The 20,474-nt window shown below is 38.8% G+C and overlaps 2 protein-coding genes across 2 annotated transcripts; both read right to left on the reverse strand.

The window, feature by feature from the left end:
• Positions 1 to 69: 69 nt before the first annotated feature.
• Positions 70 to 13,072, reverse strand: LOC136257469 (alanine--tRNA ligase-like). Its single transcript, XM_066050689.1, has 10 exons — positions 12,703 to 13,072; positions 11,761 to 11,825; positions 11,041 to 11,117; positions 10,572 to 10,634; positions 9,142 to 9,214; positions 5,189 to 5,219; positions 4,748 to 4,827; positions 3,909 to 3,945; positions 3,462 to 3,565; positions 70 to 247 (listed from the first exon to the last, which is right to left on the reverse strand). The coding sequence occupies exons 1-10, from the start codon at positions 13,070 to 13,072 to the stop codon at positions 203 to 205; spliced, it is 945 nt and encodes a 314-aa protein (XP_065906761.1). The 3' UTR covers positions 70 to 202.
• Positions 13,073 to 13,179: 107 nt separating this feature from the next.
• LOC136257471 (pleckstrin-like) lies at positions 13,180 to 18,819 on the reverse strand. The gene is made up of 5 exons (XM_066050691.1): positions 18,441 to 18,819; positions 13,831 to 13,882; positions 13,681 to 13,728; positions 13,504 to 13,577; positions 13,180 to 13,448 (listed from the first exon to the last, which is right to left on the reverse strand). The coding sequence occupies exons 1-5, from the start codon at positions 18,603 to 18,605 to the stop codon at positions 13,305 to 13,307; spliced, it is 483 nt and encodes a 160-aa protein (XP_065906763.1). The 5' UTR covers positions 18,606 to 18,819; the 3' UTR covers positions 13,180 to 13,304.
• Positions 18,820 to 20,474: the final 1,655 nt, after the last annotated feature.

The raw sequence follows: 20,474 nt of genomic DNA on the forward strand, positions 1-20,474 counted from the left end.
GTAAATCATAACAGCAGCCACTAAATAAGTATATTGTGCGCAAAAAGTCCTCATGAAACGTACAAGTACAAGTTCGTGAGGATACATACATAAAAATTTACATAAATAAAAATACACAAAGAATTATTGACAAGCATATTGCATTAAATTCGTTCCAAAAATGTTAGTTTAAAAAATAGCAATTAGAAATCCATATTGTTAATCAGGAACCGGTTACTTCATAAGAAACTCGTATTGTCTTCTTGCTCTAAATAAACAAACACTATAAATCAAACAGTATGGTAGCACTGTCTAGTAGGGTTCCCCCTAAAATGAACAGAATCGTACCATAAAACACCATCATAGAAAATATCATGTGCAACAAAAATGAGGGTTCCACCGATACCGATACCTAGCAGTAAATTTTCATTGCTACAGATACAGATACCAATAATTGCAACACAATTTACACACCTTCCAAGTTAGCTATGTGTGACTGCTCTATTAGGATTTTTATTGTGCAGTGACTGTTCTATTAGAATATTTCAATCTTTTCATACAAATATACTAAGTAGCAGTTGCTCAATGTTTAACAAAGCAATTCCTGCACCATTTATGTCCTCAACACTACTTCCAGCCTGTTATACCTCACGTTTTGCTAGCATAGCATTTATGATGATAGTTATGATGATGAAGATAGTTACGATGATGATGATAGTTACGATGATGATGATAGTTACGATGATGATAGTTACGATGATGATGAAATTATGATGACGATGATTGGTGCAAGCAGCTATTAATCGGTATCTGAATACCTAAATAATCAAACTGATTGATACCAAAATGCCCAATATCAGTTCCGATTTGATACTGATCCAATTATTGGTGGAACACTAACAAAAATCACCTTTACGAAATTCCTGGTCCGGAAAACACAAATGGTTAGATATTAAAAAGAAGAAGCGAAAACCAAGTTTGGTCTACCTGCCAACCCGCCAGTCACACCAGTCACAAGGCTAGAGGCCAAACAAAGCAGCACACGGCCACCTTACCACAATAACAATCTCAGAGGTGGCATCTGGCTCTGCCTTCTGCGCTTTGCCTTTCAATTACATGGCTGTCTTTTCCCTTCAAGCAAGGCAACCATACAGAGGTATTAATTTTCTGCATTGACACCTTTCTTAGAGGAGCATATTTAGATGCCTTAGAAATGGTACGTACATCAGCACTGCTTTGAAGTTCAATTAAAATTGAAGTTTCTTACTCACGAAGAGACTCCAACAGAAGTCTCTCAGTACATAAGAGACTCGTGGTTAACCACACCAGTTAATTTGCACACAAGAATTTATTATCAACTGCTGAAATACGTAATGTATCACCAATCTAGCACAGTAAAATATCTGGTTCTTCAAAAGGCAGGTAAAGTTTCAAGCTATATTTCCTTTCATGCACGGCACAAAGCATAGCTACGATGTCCTTTTCACTGCTGGTTTACCATTTTCTAAGACAACTAGACACCAATACCAGTAACTTCGAGGCATACTGCTTCGTAGGAGCTGTTAGAATGACGCAATTGAAACCTCAGCTCTGTCTTGGTTTCTGTTACATCATTCTACCACCTCCTACTCAGCATTTGTGCCTTGAAGACACTGGTATTTGGAGTTAAACTATAACAAACACACAAACACAAAAATTGAAGCACTTAAGAGAGCTATGCTTAAAAAGTTAATAAACTACTGCAATTAAAGATTACTAACTTACATACAGAACAGAACTCAATCCAGAATATTAAGCTGGGGAGAGGGGGGGAAGAAAGTTGTTTCGGAATGTAGGGGGAGAGGTGGACATAGGATTATGAGAGAGGATCACACGAAGCACACTCTAGAATGTTAAGCATGAGGTTTTTAGGAGGGGTCTGGGGGCATGCCCCTCCGCAGGAAAATATATAAAATAAGTGTGAAGACACATGAAATTTTACTGTGATACAACTGAATATTGACCATTTGATTATACAACTTTGGGAAAGGTCAGCAATAAAACCCTTTCGATTCTAACTACGTATCAAAGCCCTACGTGTAAACTTAAGGGGGAAATATTTAACTCAGAGGGGACCAGTGCATACCCTCCCCCACTCCATATTAACCTCTGTCATATATTTTCACTACTTTTTATTGCTGGAACCCTTGAAGTTAATAACTTTTAATAGTACTACTTACTGTGCATAAATGGATCCCTGGTTGCCAAAACGCAACTCCTTGACTGCTCAATTTGAGTACTTTGGTAATTCTTTTAAAGCGTATGTTCTATTAGAGTAATTTAGCCCTATAATTTTATTAGAGTATTTACCGTAAGTCCAGGGATTTTTCTAGAAAATAAATTCAGGGGGGGCAATCCGAGTTTTTCAGAAATTGAGGGGGGCAGAACTTAAATTAGGCTAAATTTGTTTTATTGTAGCTAGCTAGCCATCGACTAAATTTTATGATTTCAAATCAATTTATCATTGTTTCATCATTGGGCTGGTTGAGGCAGAGTTCAGGGGGGGGGGGGGCAAAATGCCCCCTTTGCCCCCCCCCCCCCCCCTAGAAAAATCTCTGGTAAGTGTATTTAATTTCGCGGGTAAAATTTTTGCGGTTTGTGAAAAAATCTAACTAGTTAGTGTATTAAATTTTGTGGGTAAAAAATTTCGTGGTTTAACCTGGGATGGTTTGGATCAAGTGCCCGTCAGTATATACCTAATAGTAGAAATTTGTCAGTCCAAAATTATAGCTTACCTCAACACTATAGCAACACAATTGTCAGACTGGACATGATGTGAACATGCAGTACACCGAGGAGAGCAGCCTACAGTAACGAAATAGAATCAGTTACTGGAGCAACAGATGGTCCCGGAAGGTCTAGTGATGAAACAAACCATACTTTGGGGTTGACTAGCCACAGGGGAATCTTAGGAGTACACTACAGTATAAACGGGTCGCAGATTCTGTTTTGTTTAGTCTGTGGATTAATTTTCGTGGATCAACTGCATACCACGAAATCCAGCAAAATTTTATACACCATGAAATGTTCTACGCGTATGGCAATATATTAGCCCTATACAGTACAGGAAAGCTCCTGAGTCTCTAGAACAGATACTTTGAGACCAAAATGGTTGATGGTACAGAATAGCAGTACTCTATTATTTCTTCAGACGTTTGCCACCTTACACACACTTTTCTCCAACAAGATGCTCTCGTTTGTAATCATCCTCAAACAAAGCCCACCATGTTTTATTTAGACACTGATGCCCAATGGTAGTATAATCACCCTAAGGAATCAAGTGCATATGCCTGCAAGTAGTGTGTATAGTTTTATGGTCTTGTCACTGGCAGCCAAAAATCAAGCAATATTGTATATATGTAGTAACTTTGTGTGTGAAGATTGTGTGTGCGTTGTGTTGTGTGTGTGCGTGTGCATCCATGATTATGGCAGAATTCCCTTACCTTCTTCATTTTAGTAATAGACATTCCTCCAATCCAGCTGGTATTCTTAACATGTGTGCCTCCACAAGGACACTCAGTACCTCCTACATTTACTATCCTCTCTCCTTAAAAATTAAACATGGTTCCATACACAGTAAGTGCAAACAAAATACAGTGAAACCTGTCTTAATGGCCACCTGTATAGAAAGGCCACCTGTATAGTAAGGCCACCAAGGCCAACTTTAATTTCCTAAAGTGAGAAGTTTATATACTAAATCACCAGTAACCTGACTATTAAGGAAAAAAAAACTGATTGAAATGACCATCTTAGGCAGGTTCCACTGTACATTTATACCATATATGCATAGCATGTGTATCTTTCAGAATTTGATGTTCACAGAGTTTTAAAAAAAACTTTAGCTCAAACCCGATGGGTATCAGACAGTACAACAAATTACAAGTACACACCTTTATCATTTTGTGACACCACCACTGGAATTTTCTCCTAGAGAACAACATTGATGAGTCACAGAAATACCTTACTACAGTAGAAACACTCCATAGACATTATAAGCATTGACAGTTGCCTACAGGAGGACTATGAGCATAAGTGGAACCAGGCTGTCTCACTTTCTGGCTAAAATTTTAAGCATGCGACTGACAAATTACGCAGGTCACTTTGCATACTAGGACTGGGACCAATAGTGAAATTTACCTTCAAACATTCACTAATAAAACATTTGAACATTCGAAGCTTCAGTGTTAGCTTTCAAGTTACAGGTTTTCTTACATTTATGCACATTTATGCACATCCTTCTTAAGTTTTATCTTTCTAATCCTATTTAATAAGTTTCTAAGCATTTGGAAAATGCATAGCAACCGAACTGAACGACGCAATCAATCGATTGCAAATGGGCGTGTCTGTTTTACTGCAATCATGCATAGGAAAACATCAAATAAAGGTGTTTTAAGGCTACAAATATAGTAACTGCGATGGTTTAAAAGTGGGCATGGCAACAATCACAAAGAGACGAACATAGATGGCGCAAGATGAATAAGCAGCTGCAATAAAGACAACAACGTTTAATTGTAATTCTTTTGTAGGCTATGAGTGCATTACGAAGCTTTGAAGTTTACTTAACCTTCAAACCTACGAAACATTCAAAGCTTCGTCCCAGTCCTATTACATACAAACAACACAGTTGTGGATTTAAAAAGGCCAGGATGGAAGTTGTACCATACCACTGAAAAGCATTCATGCTTTCGCACACTCCATAAAGTATTACAAACTCTTTGTAAAACAATACCTGTATAAGTCTGGTTGATTCCTGGTTGAGTTGTTTTATCACCTCATCTCTCTTCTCCACTGGAATATTACCAATGTACTCTACATGGAACACATGATTAATAAAAAAAAGTTGACAATATCCTTGAAATGTTTTGAAACTTGAAAATCACATAAACTGTTCACCAACATCAAAAAGGGTGCAATTGTAAAGAAGTGACTTGAACATATGTTGAAAATGTGTGTGATGCAAAGATCTGCCAAAACCATTTCTCTGTTCCCTACTTAGCAACCGTTACTTTGTAGTACTGAAATTATTATACATCATAGAGTATAGGTCAATCAGCTTGCATGTGGGTCAACATACATTAGCTCTAAAATTTTTTAGCATATCTGCTAAAGTAGCGGTTACAGTAACTACCTCTGGTTTTCTGTACATAGAAATGATACAATACACACTCACCTACATATGGTCCCTCAGCAAAGTGATACCCCTAAATAACCAAAATACAATCATATTATATTTGGTGAACACGATGTACAGTAGGCTTCATAAAAAAACTTTACATTTCAGACCATTTTGATATTCGCATTACGATGTGTGTTATGGAAGTAAATCACTATTAATTACAAATCGTGTCACAGGCTGTTACGCATACTTTATGCAATGTACAGTCCGTATATATGTACATATGGTACATGTGTACCCCTCAAAGGGATGCAATGTCATCTCCTGAGAGTGTGAGCAATTTAAAACTTGCTAATTAAAGGGCATGGCACCTGTTTCATTTGTGACTATTTATACCTTATACAGGATGAATACTCAATCGCGATCAAAACTGGTGCCACACCCTTTAATTAACTAGTTTTTTAATCACCCACACTCTTGCAAGACGATGTTGCGCTTGAGTGGTACTGTATGCATACACTTGTGCTTGTTAATCCATGTATGGTATTTCTTTCCTTGTAAGAATCAATAATCTCTCCCCAAGATGGATCAATCGAGCGAAGCTGGCGTGCACTATGCTTTAAAATGTTTATTATCATAGTAATAATATAAATGCATATGCATTAGTATTGTTGTATGTAGCTAGCTAGCAGGAGAATTAAAGCGTCCACCGAGATACACCCACCAAACATCACTATCTAGTAAATTCGTACAATAATTATACAACCAAGTACTAAGAATAATACGAAACACGGTTAAAATTACGTCATTAATAATGAATGAATGAATAAATAAATAATAATGTTTGAGAAAACTACAAGGCCTAAGGCTTCGCACTCACCGGGAATAGAATCCATGTTGTATGAAGAGATAATCGTATAATGGGTGAATGTTTCCGTGGAGGTGATAGAAACGTATGGCAATTCTATTTAATGCCGATCAAAACAGCATGTGATATACTAGTCTCGTGCCCAGACCCCACCCACTGCGTTGAGTAGGGTCTGGTGACTAACGCTATGTTTTTGGGCCCGCCGCCATATTGTTCACGCATTTGTATCCATAGCTATTGTCGGCCATTTTCCTAGTTCCAGCCTATCAAATCTCGTTGTACCTGAATCAAGGCATCCCATTGGTCAGAAAAGAAAAATGGCGTAGGGCCCAAAACTCCTGCGAATGTCACCAGACCTATGCAAACGCAGTGGGTGGGGTCTGGGCACGAGACTAGTGATATACCCACTACCAATCTAGCAGATTCAAATGGGTATTTAGAGCAAATTGCTGTTCAATTGTGTTTGAAAGTGTTGCCAGCTGGCACACTAAGTCTCAAGTCGCCATGCCAGCTGCCAGTGGATGCACTCGTGTATCGATGGCTGCAGGACACCTGAATAGGTTTGACATGCCAGCTACACAAGGACAGGTATGTTTGTTTGTATTGTAATGTACATATGTCTTGTATTTTACTATATTTTTTCTGGCTTGCTAGGCTCTGGTTGGTTTGGTTGTCTGTTTGTACTAATGTATTTTAAAAAATGTGTGGTATGTTTTAAATGTTTTCTTGTATTTTTTTCCTTTACCTAGCTTACTAGGTTCTGGCTGGCTTGGCTGTCTTCCTTTATCTGGTTCACCTGGCTTGTATACTCCTACAGTATTGTGCATCTCCTGTAGGTCGTGTATGCATATAGTGTGTACCCATCACTGTGTCATTGCCACACCATTGATGAATCGTATTTAGCTATCGGTGACCTCTAGTTGATGTTGATACTGTGCTGCATAGTGGCTGCATAGCTGAGTAACTTTTATCTTCGGTGATGTTGCTAATAATCATGCAATACTGCAATAATGTATAGCTCTCTTCTATATGGTTTGTACACATCACTAGGGGGTTGTCGCGTTAGTGTATGTACTTGGTTGTATGTGACACGGTCCATAATGAATAAATAAATAATACGAGGCCTAGAGACATAAACTAACTGGGGATCGATTCGCCTGTGAACGCAGGCACAAACGTATAATCGTTGCGCCCGTTCGTGCTGATGACTTGACCATATGTGTAATACTATATAACGCCCAGTACCACACCCTTGCTTAATTACAGATTGCATGAAGGAGATTAGCAAATGTCCATAGAGTGACTGCAGGAGAGCCAGGGGCCACTTTACACGTAAACAAGAAGATTACAAATAAGTTTTTATGTTTGTAACGCCTCAGGTCTCCATGCCAGCTGCCAGTCACATAAAATGTGTAATTAATTAACAATACAAGAAAACATTAAAACACATGCCACGCTCTTTACAACAGTTACATATAAAATACAAGTAAACAATTTTGTCTTGTGCAGCTGGCATGGCAAACTTCCTTTGTGTTGGTGTCAGGCAATTCAATACATGCTTAATCTTTTTTGCCTTCACCTGGCTTAGCTACTAGGTTCTGGCTGGCTGGGCTGTCTTCCTTTATCTGGTTCATCTGGCTTGCATACTCCTACAGTATTGTGTAGCTATCTCCTGCAAGTTGTGTATGCATAATTACAGTGTGTCACCCGTCACTGTGCCATTGCTACACCACTGATGAACCTTATTTAGCTCTAGTTGATGTTGATACTGTGCTGTATATTGGCTAATAATTTTTATCTGGTGATGTTGCCTATAATGTATTGCTGCATACAATACTGCAATAATGTATAGTTCTCTCCTGTATGTTTTGTATACATATACGTTGTACACATCACTGTGCCATTACCACACCAATGATGTACTGGCACTTAGCTACTGGTGGCCTTTAGTTACGATGCCACTGTTGTGTTGTATCTGTCACTACTGTGACATATTGAGTTAATTTGGGGATCGTGCCTTCACCACCTAATAGCCTCACCAGGGGGCTGTCACGTTGGTGTATGTACTTGGTTGTATGTGACGCGGTCCTAGTAATAATAATAATCATAATAATAAACAAATATTATTTACCTTGATCTTGCCACTAAGGTACTCAGACAAAACTAATGGATCCTGCTATGTTAACTGTGGAAGATAGTTGGCTACTCATGCACTTCAGTAGAGAGCAATGACAAAGGAGTAGCGGTAAATAAATAGCTCCTGCAGCCGAGCTGGCTGACACAGCAACGTAACCAATCAGAACAGGCCTCAGCATAGTGATAATGGCGATGGCATCTGACAATCGACGTATTTCACAGCGATAAAGAAGTGACTGTTCTTAACAGTAGCTACAAGGGCAAAAATCAATGGTAACAAGGATTAGCTACAGGTATTGCAGCTAGACTAAGTGACGGTGGCGAGTTCTGCTGCTGAGCTCAGCAACAACTCGCAAGGCGAAACATTAACGAAACACCGCAACTCTAGTTATAGAGTGAATCATGGATGAACCAGCATAAACTTTTACATATAAACTGTAATTACATCACGCATCACTTTTATATTATTATAAATACTCATTAATTAATGCTATTTAACTGCATGTTACAGATTGAATCATAATATGAAGACGATAACGGTACATAAAGTTTTTTTATGAAGCCCATCGTAGTCTTCACCAATAGGATATTGGAAGTGGGAGTATGTGTGTACGTGTGTGCGTGCGTGTGTGTATCAGTAGAACTGAAAATTACACAACCACTGTTTGTACAAGTACAGAAATATTCAAATTGCAAAACTTGATCACACAAACAAATTGTAAACCTCATATCAGTCACTTGATTACACCAATAGAACACCAAATTTATTGTGATGTATGCTAATTCATTGGTCACTGTTATTCAGATTACAAAGCAGTAGAAGTTACAAAGTATTGTCCCCAAAACTGTTGCTTGCATGCATGTGCACTCTTTTTATTGTGCCTATGTAGTCACCACATACCCAATATATGGCAAAGGTATTGTAATGGTTTACGTAAACTCAACATTGTACTTCTAGTGTGTCGGGCAATAAAACAGGTAGTAGGTTTTACAACTCTCTCACCTTGGATGGCTCAAGTTCAGTCCAGCCAAGATTTATGAAAGCAGAGTCCAATAAATGCCCAGCACTGTGTATCCTGTAGATCAAGAACATACACTATGTACCTACGTAGTGATTGTGATATATTATTACTGCTGAACGTCACATGCTCAAACAAAAGTTGCATTTGCTGCATAATAGACCTGTAATAATCACAGCCATAAACCTGGGCTTTGGATAAACACCACGGCTTATATTAAAGTAAGGTACATGGATGTATGTCAACCAGTCAGAAAATAGTGTAATGTCTGCACAGGTTGGCATTAAATACTAGTTGGGAAAGATGATGACACTGGCATGCATTATTATAATGGCCACTTTGAAAATAGTAGCCAAATGCTTTTCCATGTTATAATACACGCACACACATATGAACGCGCGCACACGTATGAACGCGCACACACGTATGAACGCGCACACACGTATGAACGTGCACACACGTATGAACACACACGCACACACACACACGTATGAACACACACGCACACACACACACACGTATGAACACACACGCACACACACACACACGTATGAACACACACGCACACACACGTATGAACACACACGCACACACACGTATGAACACACACGCATGAACACACACGCACACACACGCACACACACACACACGTATGAACACACACGCACACACACACGTATGAACACACACGCACACACGTATGAACACACACGCACACACGTATGAACACACACACGCACACACACACACACACACACACACAGAGTCACAGTCACACAGAGTCACAGTCACACACGCCCACACACACACACGTATGCGCACACACACACACACACACAGAGTCACAGTCACACACGCCCACACACACGTATGTGCACACACACACACACACACACACACACACACACACACACACACACAGAGTCACAGTCACAGTCACACACGCCCACACACACGTATGTGCACACACACACACACACACACACACACACACACACACACACACACACACACACACACACACACACACACACACACACACACACAGTCACAGTCAGTCACAGTCACACACACACACACACACACACACACACACACACACACAACACAACACAACACACACACACACACACACACACACACACACACACACACACACACACACACACACACACACACACACACACACACACAGAGTCACAGTCACACACACACACACACACACACACACACAGAGTCACAGTCACACACACACACACACACAGAGTCACAGTCACAGTCACACAGAGTCACAGTCACAGTCACACACGCCCACACACACGTATGTGCACACACACACACGCACGCACGCACGCACGCACGCACACACTTATAGTCCAGCATGTATAATAAAACAAGTAGCTATAGCACACACCTTGCATGGTATCTTCTCTTGTCTGCATTGACAAATATGTCAACTGGATCACCAACAGCAAATCTGTGAGTACAAACACAAAATTAATGAAATACCCTATGAAAGCTACATTCCTGTACAGAGACATACACACGCCTTTATGCATGGCAAAATTAATACTAAACTTTACACTTTAAATTTGTTTTGACAATTTGTTTGTGTGCTTTTGTCTACACAATTATACCTCGGACACTGTGGGACCCATTTTTGCTGCAATATGAAGGTTTTCCTTTTTAAGATGTAAAAATGTATAAAGTCATACCTGTTGGGACCAAAATATTTGCCTTACATATTATGCCCTTAACTCGGGAGATTTGTTAAGAGAGACTTTAAACTACACTGGAATCACCAAACACTCTAATTGAACAATCATGTGCTGGACAAGTACAATGCTTACATAGGTCACATAACACACAGTCAGTTTACTTACTGTTTTGACCCGACTGCATAAGATCCTATGTGTTCAATATATTTGCTATCTCGTGATGGCTTCTGTACATGAAGCACCTGACAGTATACAATGGTAATCATATAATAATATGAAGGGATGTGTAATAATGGACGACAATATCTTTTAAAAACTGTCATGATATAATAATGAAATATGTGATACTGGGTCTGCAAGAGAGACAGTGCAATGCATGCATAGCTGGGAATCAGAAATGTCACATTGAAATTCTGTAGATAAAAACAATTACTTGATCTCCAAGTGGCTAAGGAGGGAGCCATATACATTGTAGCCTAGGTTTTGCAACTCCCTTGATCTGCATTCAACCTACTCTCTTAAAACAGCATGACTTCTCATATTACATTATTGCACAGTCTTAGTAACAATCTCTTTTCCGTATGCATACACATATGTGTAGTGAAGATTCATACGTATGTATATAAAACCATCTATGGAACTCAAAAAAGCTCACTAGGTGTTGATCTAATTGTAGTGTCCCAAAATGTGGTACTTCTACACAAACCTCTTTGCTTCTGTAAACCTCCACATGACCAAAACACAACAAAAAAAAATCCCTTTCAAAAGTGGGTGAAGGATAAAAGTTTCCAACTCAAAATTTTGGATTGTGACAATCTGTACTCTCACAAAGTATGTGTAAGGTATCATATTCTAAAAAATAACAATCTGTGCTGCTAAACTCACATTAAACTCAATTGTTTGGTCACCATCAACTTTTTTGATCATCCCTGTGTCTGAAGGCTGTCCTCCTATCACAGTTACATAAGAATTCAGACCAGCAAGAAATACAGTGCAACCTCTCTTCTTATTAGAAGGGTGTTATACAAATGACAGTTTGGCAAGACCAATGCTATGTGAATCAGCATGGCAAATAGCATAGCACATGAAAATACCATGCTGCCATAACTAAACAACAATGTGTAATGGCTAATACCCTACTATAAATAAATCAACAAGAAGGCTACTGAAACCATGCCAACATGCACGTACTCTGCATGGTACATGAATGTCCCCCTCACTGTAACATACATGTTGCATGATACACGCACCTCACATACAAGGAGCACTCATGTTACAGTAAACATTCATGGAGGTTGCATGGTACATGCACAATATTTCAAGCTGGGTACATATATGGTACAGACTCAGCTTTTCTACTGTAGGTCTACAAGGAGGCCACTGAAAACATGTGTAGCAAGGTGTCAGAAACTTGTGTATAATGCACCTATAAATATAACCAAGAGTTCGTAATAAAAAAATATTACAGTGAAACCTCTGTATTAAGGATACCTTGGGATGTAATAATGATCAAGGTGTCCTGATTTCCAGGTCAGTTTACATGCTAAGTGATAATTTGCTCATTTCAAGTGTCCTGGTTAACAGGTTCCACTGTATCTTTTATTATGAACTCTTGATGTTATGCCCCGCCTACCCTAGGTCTGACATAAGGTGGGGATTTGTAGGATATTTTTCACCCGAATTCGTCCTCAGGTTAGGAATGAATGAATGATTCTCCAGGGTGTGACATTGACCTCACATTTGATAGAAGCATAACATTAAAACTGTACACCAAGCACCCAATAAAAGCTTAGTTGTATACAATAAATTAAATATAATCCAACTGACCTCCTTGGGGATGCATTACAGTTTGATCTACAACAATAACATGGCGACTTTCTCCTTGGAATTCCATTAAACGCACACCAGTGACCTTAGCTTTACATTCACACAGCTCGGTGTCTGTATAATACAAATGCTCCGTGACGAAATCGTCCTTTGCTCCATCCGATAAGGTTACGTTCTTGGAAAAGTCCTGTGAAAGGGGACCACTGACTACTGCTGCTGAAGCCATCCGTACACTACGCATGCGTAAAACACCACTTGCGATACGCCCTATCAAGATTTGCTTCTGCTGTTGGCAACCAATTCGGTAACTTTTCACAAGACAAACTGCTTTTTCTAGTTTTGGGATTCGAGCAAGTAAACGTCTCAGCATCGAAAGTTCACATCAGATGTTCGGTAATGGAACTCCGGAACACACTTCCGTATTCTAAATACCCTACTTAGAAGCAAAAGCCAAAACATTTGTAGCCTCCTCAATAATTCATTTAGTAGTTCACGTGGGTAAACAATTTACATGTAAACGGACATAATATATGCATGCCATGTGTGTATACTGTATTTGTGTATGGGAATAGCTTGTGTTTGGTTAAGTGTAGTATCATCCATCATTCATCGTCATCAAAGCTGTCATCATCGCTGTCTCTACTAGGACCACCGACGGCACCCTTTTCTTCTGGTATAGACTTTACTGTTCCAGGGTTTCGGGATGTCTGCCCATTTGATACTGTACCCCGTCTGTTTTTGTCAACCTGTACAAGTAAAGAGTGTTGCATGCAAATTTGAGAGTGACTTGATACAACTTACAGCAGCTTCCTCGATGGCTTTGATCCACACTAGCATTTCGTCTTTAGTGCTTGCTTGTATTGGGTAGTCTTTACCTGTGTGTTGCCATTACAATACAGTAAACCAAGCCAGCAACATCATATTTATAATAGTGTCCTGGTATCATACACACGCATATGTACAAGGTAAACTACGTACCTTCTGCTGTCCAGCAAGTAAAAACATGTAGATGTTTTTGTAGAGTATCTGCAAGACGATAGATCAATAGTGACAAGTGTGAATGATTACTCACAAATGCACAGTACCCACACACACGCACACACAGCACACTGACAGATGAACACACACCTTCCTTAACCGTACACCCAAATAACGGGATGACACCAAGTGGTCTACCGTCCTACACACATAGCAAAAAAAAGATTACAAATGTATACACACATTGCATATGTACCCAATATGTTAAAAAAACTAGTCTTCCTAAGCTGTGAGTATACACAAAACATGGTCACTTCAAATACATTGTAGAATACTAATATAACTACTAATGCATGACATGTGATGGCTCAGAAAAATTCAGGGTGTTGTATCACTGGTAGGCAAACACAGCACAGGACTTGTACCAGCTTGAAGAAAACTGATGTCCAGACACATTGAAGAAAATTAGGATAAAGAAATAAGGAACAACTAAAAACGTAGAGATGAAATTTGTATACACAACAAAGTGCAAAGTAGGGCTGGGACGAATATTGAAATTTACCTTCGAATATTCGCTAATAAAATGTTCGAACATTCGAAGCTTTGGTGTTAGCTTCAAGTTGTAGGTTTTCTTGTATTTATGCACATCCTTCTTAGGTTTTATCTTTCTAAACCTATTTAATAAGTTTGTAAGCATTTGGAAAGTACATAGCAGCAGTACTGAATGACACGATCGATAGATTGGAAATGGGCGTGTCCACTATACTGCAATCATGCACAGGTAAACACCAAGTAATAGCTAAAAGTATGTTTTCCATGCATTATCTATCACTTTATAAGGTGTTTTAAGGCTGCAACTATGGTAGCAAGCTGAACAGCGATGGTATAAAAGTGGACGTGGCACACGAAGATCGATCGCGAAGAGACGAACATTGATCATGCAAGAGGAATAAGCAGCTGCAATAAAGATAACGACGTTTATTTATAATTCTTTCGTAGACTATGAGTGCATTACAAAGCTTCGAAGGATACTTTTATAATTCGAAGTTTACTTAACCTTCGAACACACGAATCATTCGAAGCTTCGTCCCAGCCCTAGTGCAAAGTGATGAAACAAATTTGGTGTACGTACAATTGGTAAATTCAACAAATCAAGTACCGTATTACTCGGTTAAACCTCACGGTAGTGCTGAGCAACATACTGACTATTTCGCCACACTGTGGTATCTTTCATGGTGTTTACTACCTTATTCAAACTCAACTACCACTCGATGCTTGAAAACATGTTTAAACCCTTATTTTCAAAATCAATTACAGCACCACACAAGTGCAACTACTATTGAAGGTGTAGTGTTTAACCAAGGAAATACACAAAAATTTATGCCATGGTTTATATACTCAGTGAGCCTAACTTAGTACAGTGAAATTTCACTCAGCAGCCACCCCATTACCACAACCATTTAAAATAAAAATATATAAAGACTGCCTCATTGTAATGACCATGTGGTCTCGATGACCTCATTGAATAAGAACATCTTATAGTGACCATGTTAAGTAGGTTTCAGTGATCCCATTAATAAGACCACCTCACCATGTCAAGTAGATCCCAAGGTATACTTCATGACCTATGACCTCCTTAATAAAACCACTTTGTTATGAAGACCAAACGAAATTAAAGTTTGGCTCCAAAGCTAGCCCTAGACTAGAGGAGTCACTGTGTACAACTACACACTCCACATGCTCAACTTGTACACAATACTAGTTACACTACATTGGATATGTCCTCCTACCTCCTACAGTTATTCTATCATGTGTTAACCCTATCATGTATGTAGTAACCATTCAAACAGTTGTTAGTAGAAGTTGCTAAAGAGACCATACCTTGTGAGGTTGCCAATTATACATACACCACATTTGAAGGGTTTCTAAGAGGCCTGCTTTTATTTCAAGTGTGTATGTTAGTATTAATCAAGTTATCAACACTAATTGAATTCACTCACAAAGGATTATAATTTAATAATGAACCCTATAACCATGAAAGTCCACACACTTGTATAAATTTTGATAACCTCTATGACCATTAGAAACAATTTGCTAACACCACATTATACCATGAATAATATGGTTGATAAAATGGTACTAACTACCAAAGCATTGAAGAACATCTCTGCTGCCAGGCCGCCTAGAGAAAGTAGCTCTTCCACACCATTATTCTACATCCAGTGCTTTGATCGGCCATATCCCCATCATGCTTAGTTCCACGGTGCTAAACTAAACACGTTATTGTCATTTGACTCAGCATGTGATGGCGATTTGAATGGCATACAAAAAAGATCATGCTACTACAAAATGGATTCCTGATAAACAGTATACAAAACCACATGGTGAAGACAATGTCACCTGTTCATGACTTCACATCATAACTACTCTTTTGTGTAGAACAAAACTGTTTAAATACCACTGTAATAAATAAAATCACCTAAAAGTTTATGTTAACAATAATCTGTGTTCACTTGACAGAAGGACTAGTGTTTATTTATAATACAAACCTAAAATAATTAATTAGTTAACTTAAATATGTAATGTGTCAAAAAAATACTACCAGTGATGGTCGCTAAACTGAACAATAACTGTCACACAACATGGTCATGATTGCATTCACGGTGCACTGGAGCTTAAAGAAGAGGATTTATAAGGAAGATGGATTTTATGACTCAACAACCACAAAACCACTGCTCAACAATACAACACTTAGACACCAGACCATGACATGACAGTGTTGGAGTAGACTTAACACCAGTATATGAATCTAGATGGTGGACCAACACACAGATGGACAATTTTTATCTTGATAACTCCTGTAATATGGCCATCTAGAAGTGTCCTCAATAGCGAGGCAAGTACACTGGTCTAAATTTATGCACATACATCATGCCAAAATGGAATCACGGAGAAGCCATTTAATTATCAAGGTTAAAACGTTTCAAAGTCCTTTCAATAATGGTCCACTGTACAGTCCATAATTATGTCACACACCAATTAAAATAGACAAAACAATGTTTCGAATGAAGTGCTCCACACCATACCACACGTACAACAACCATTAGTATATGTTAAGTGCAATGTGGACCTCCAGAATCAACTTGAATAACCCACTCAAGGTGTGTATAAAAGCTATCTTAGACAGATTACCCAACTGCAGTAATGTCAATATCACTCAACAGTGAAGCTCTATCCCCAAGATTCAGTTACGCAATGTGTAAACAATCACTCTATAGTCTATACACAGCCTGTCTTACTTTACTATATGTGCAATTCAATCTGGCATCAACCCATAACAAGGCAATACAAACACAATATCTATTCACCACCAAGGACAAAATTACGAACAAAACAAGACTACCAAATGTTTCTACATAATAAAAATTTCTTCAAGAGGATTCCAACAGTGACAAAAATTAATGGACAAAGAGCACTGAACCATAAGCATGTTCTACCCATACACAACCATATAAAAAACAGATGTCATCCTAAATGAAGGAGAGGTGATCCTAGCATGTACGTCATACCTAAAAAATCTACAGCTTAGTAATTTTGGCCAAAACAATCGGTTGGAAAGTTAGGAAAAAACAACAGAGTTTGTCTTGTTTTACCAGATTAAATCCTTCAAACACATTACAAATGACAAAAATAATATATTTGATGGGCTGAAAAATGGGTTTGTCAGGTCAGAGCTCCCAATCGCAATACTCTTACAACAGTTTAAAACTGTAGAGCAAGGCATATCACAAGTAATGATAACTATAGCAGCAACAGGATATTGTAAGCTGGTTTATGACTAGATAAAGGCTCTAAGAATATATCTAAACTTCAATAATAAATCTCAAACAAAAGCTCTAAATGTGCCACACTAATTCCTATAGAATAAAGCAGCTTATAGTACGTGTACCTTACGGGAAAGTGCACCAGTACATGATCAAACACAGGAATACTTAATATGCTTCTCATTTTCTGCTGTTGGCCATGCACATATTTAAAGGAGACAGTGTGGGTGCATAACAATGACCATCACCTTTAGAAGTACAGACAGATTGTGTCTGCATGGAGAAGTTATCCAACAAGGTATGACAAAATATACAAGGGATATCTTAGCTTATCATGTGTAAGTACAAGGCAACTTCTATGGGGCAGACGATCTACGGTTGTGCAGTGTGTTGTGGTTGTGCAGTGTGTTGTGGTTGTGCAGTGTGTTGTGGTTGTGCAGTGTGTTGTGTGTGTAGTGTAGTGTGCATGTCTGTGTATAAACATTGCTGGTTACCTGGAATAATGCACTGCACTGTCATCTCTACAACAATTTCTTGACACCATGTACCTGTGTCATGTTATAGGGTTTTAAACACATTACTAAATTTCTATACAGGCATAAAGGAATTCCAATATTCACTTCTGTCATTGTTTTTCACACACAGATGACGTTTTCCATTGCATGCCTCATTTAAACAATAAAGCATCTTCTAATGGACCATTTTGTGTCACAAGGAAACAACTAAATGCTTTCAATAATTTTAAAATATCCGATTAACTGAATAAGGCACTGCTCACAATACTGAGAAACTCAGGGTGATATCCTAGCACCAAGAACAATGTCTGCTTTGACTTTACACATGTGTGAAACTACAAACAAAGACAATCACCTCGATTCCTCATTGTTTCAATAGATACAATGCATGAACAACCTATACATGTCTGTTTCAACTCACTTCTTTAGACTTGTAGTAATAAATTCCTTCTGTAGTAAGAACAAACCATCTGTCCAGCCAGTTTCTTCTTACGTGGCCTTTCTTTTTCAGATATCCGACTTTCAAAACATCCCCCAGTTGTTTGACGATCAAATCATTCGATAAGGTTCGTTTCTTTTTTAACATGGCACCAAAGTGTGACTCCTTTTCAAATGATATCCAGCGGGTAGCTTTAAATCAGTTCACGGTGGGAGGCGATACACTGCTGCCGAACCCAATCTGTCTTCGTAAGGATGAGGCGCTAAACTTCCTGAGATACACTCGAGCTTTGAAAGACCAAGCCCCTGTTTGTCTACGCGCAGGTGGCACTGAACTCAAATATTTTACGATAGCCGAAATTAAATTTGTAAAGTAGTCGACTGCCGCACCAATCTTTTTTGAGCTAGTTAATTTATGAAACCTACAAGGGGGTGTTACGTATGTACGCGCTGTAGGATCTGTGACGTAGCGACGATATTGCAGTACTCTTCGATTGTGGGTCAGAAGTTTTGACCGTTGACTTGGCACGAATTTGGTGGCCTTGACCTTTGACTTAGACTTTGATCGCGGTCGCAGGTGAGTTCCTGTATGTCACCCCCTTGCATGGATTTACAGACTACACATACCACCTACAATTAAGGATTGTCATCAACATCAGCGCCCTGAAGTGCCCAATACCTACTGACTTCTTAGTTACACACATGCACCAGCACGATATTAAACCATAGATAGTATATACTATCTATAGTTTTTATATACTAGCTATCTATGATTAAACCGAGGCGGCAGGGAGTAGTCACTACCAGTAGAACCATTTGCGACCGGGGTCAAGATTTTTGATTAACGAAAATGCACTTTGATCGTTTGATTTCATTACAAAAGGTACCTTGATCCCTTGACAATCTAGCATAGAAGCCCCGTAAATTCTCGGTTTGCTTAAAAGTTTGCTTTCTAAGGTACTTGATCATCCTTTTTAGGACGTCTTGATCGTGTAAAATAACGTCTTGATCGTTTGATTCAATTGTGATCCCGGTCGCAAATGGTTCTACAGGAGTATTGGTAGTGACCACCCCTTGCTCTACTCCTTGTGCCCTACTCAGTAGGAGCATATGCATTTGTCCTTGCATTTGCGAGATTACCAGCACTTGGATCAGATGCAACATCAGTAAGGCCCTAGGAGAACGTGACGGCTGGACTCAGTCTTCAGTAGAACTGAATTAGTGATGTTCAGTACTTGGGCCACCCAGCTTAGACTACTAAAGTCTGTCATTGCAGTTCAGCTCAGATTTTCTTGTTAGGTAGCTACAGCAATGTTCAACAGTAGTTAATAGACTTGTATGTTTTATTAAGAATAAAATAACTTCAGTTTGACTTTGGGGCTTTCTGCTGGATTCAGTATATCCGACATTAATGATTTCAATGAATCAGTCACTTTGTGGAGACATCAAAACATAGTATTAACATGCTTAGCTCACTGAACTGAATCACAAGTTTGCTACAAGGATCGAGTCATTTTACTCAGTGCAATAAAAATTAGAAATGTCATAATAAATGGATTACGGAGATAGTGGAGCATTTTAGTGCTGACAAGTGACAATGAATGGGAAACATTCTTACTAGCAAAGTGTGTAGCTGCAATGTCTGCATAAAGCTTTAGCTTTTCTGTGGCTGAAGTTGGTAATAGCTAAGATTCAAAATTTACCTTTCGTAGCCTTAAGATGTTCAAATGGCATTAGATGGTCCAAATTTTTGCTATGATCAGTTTTGTTACGGAAATAAGTTAAAGTGTCGGTATATTTCACTTTTCCATTACCTATAGCCTTCGTATTGACATTTATTGACCCATGAATGTCAGGATATAATGACAATATTCATAGTTCAGAGCTGCACAATGCATCCTCACCATTGTCCAACCTGCACACATGGAGGATAGAGTGGTAAAATATACACCCGCCATCCATATATATATATATCATTCATACAGAATGTACAAGTAATAGAGCAATACATGTTGAG

The sequence above is a fragment of the Dysidea avara genome, chromosome 6 (assembly GCF_963678975.1).
Source record: "Dysidea avara chromosome 6, odDysAvar1.4, whole genome shotgun sequence".
NCBI classification, from domain to species: Eukaryota; Metazoa; Porifera; class Demospongiae; order Dictyoceratida; family Dysideidae; genus Dysidea; species Dysidea avara.

Bases quoted from the DNA above. Each gene is read 5' to 3' on its own strand.
- LOC136257469 (XM_066050689.1), bottom strand. From the start codon at position 13,072: ATGCTGAGACGTTTACTTGCTCGAATCCCAAAACTAGAAAAAGCAGTT. The intron at 11,826-12,702 runs GTCAGTTGGATT...TAACTGTGATAG, and splicing joins TGTAATGCATCCCCAAGGAG to GAGGACAGCCTTCAGACACA. The intron at 3,566-3,908 runs GTGTGTACTTGT...TTAATTTTTAAG, and splicing joins GGTGTCACAAAATGATAAAG to GAGAGAGGATAGTAAATGTA.
- LOC136257471 (XM_066050691.1), bottom strand. From the start codon at position 18,605: ATGTTAAAAAAGAAACGAACCTTATCGAATGATTTGATCGTCAAACAA. The intron at 13,578-13,680 runs GTACGTAGTTTA...GGCAACACACAG, and splicing joins TACTTGCTGGACAGCAGAAG to GTAAAGACTACCCAATACAA. The intron at 13,449-13,503 runs GTAAGTTGTATC...TTACTTGTACAG, and splicing joins AAGCCATCGAGGAAGCTGCT to GTTGACAAAAACAGACGGGG.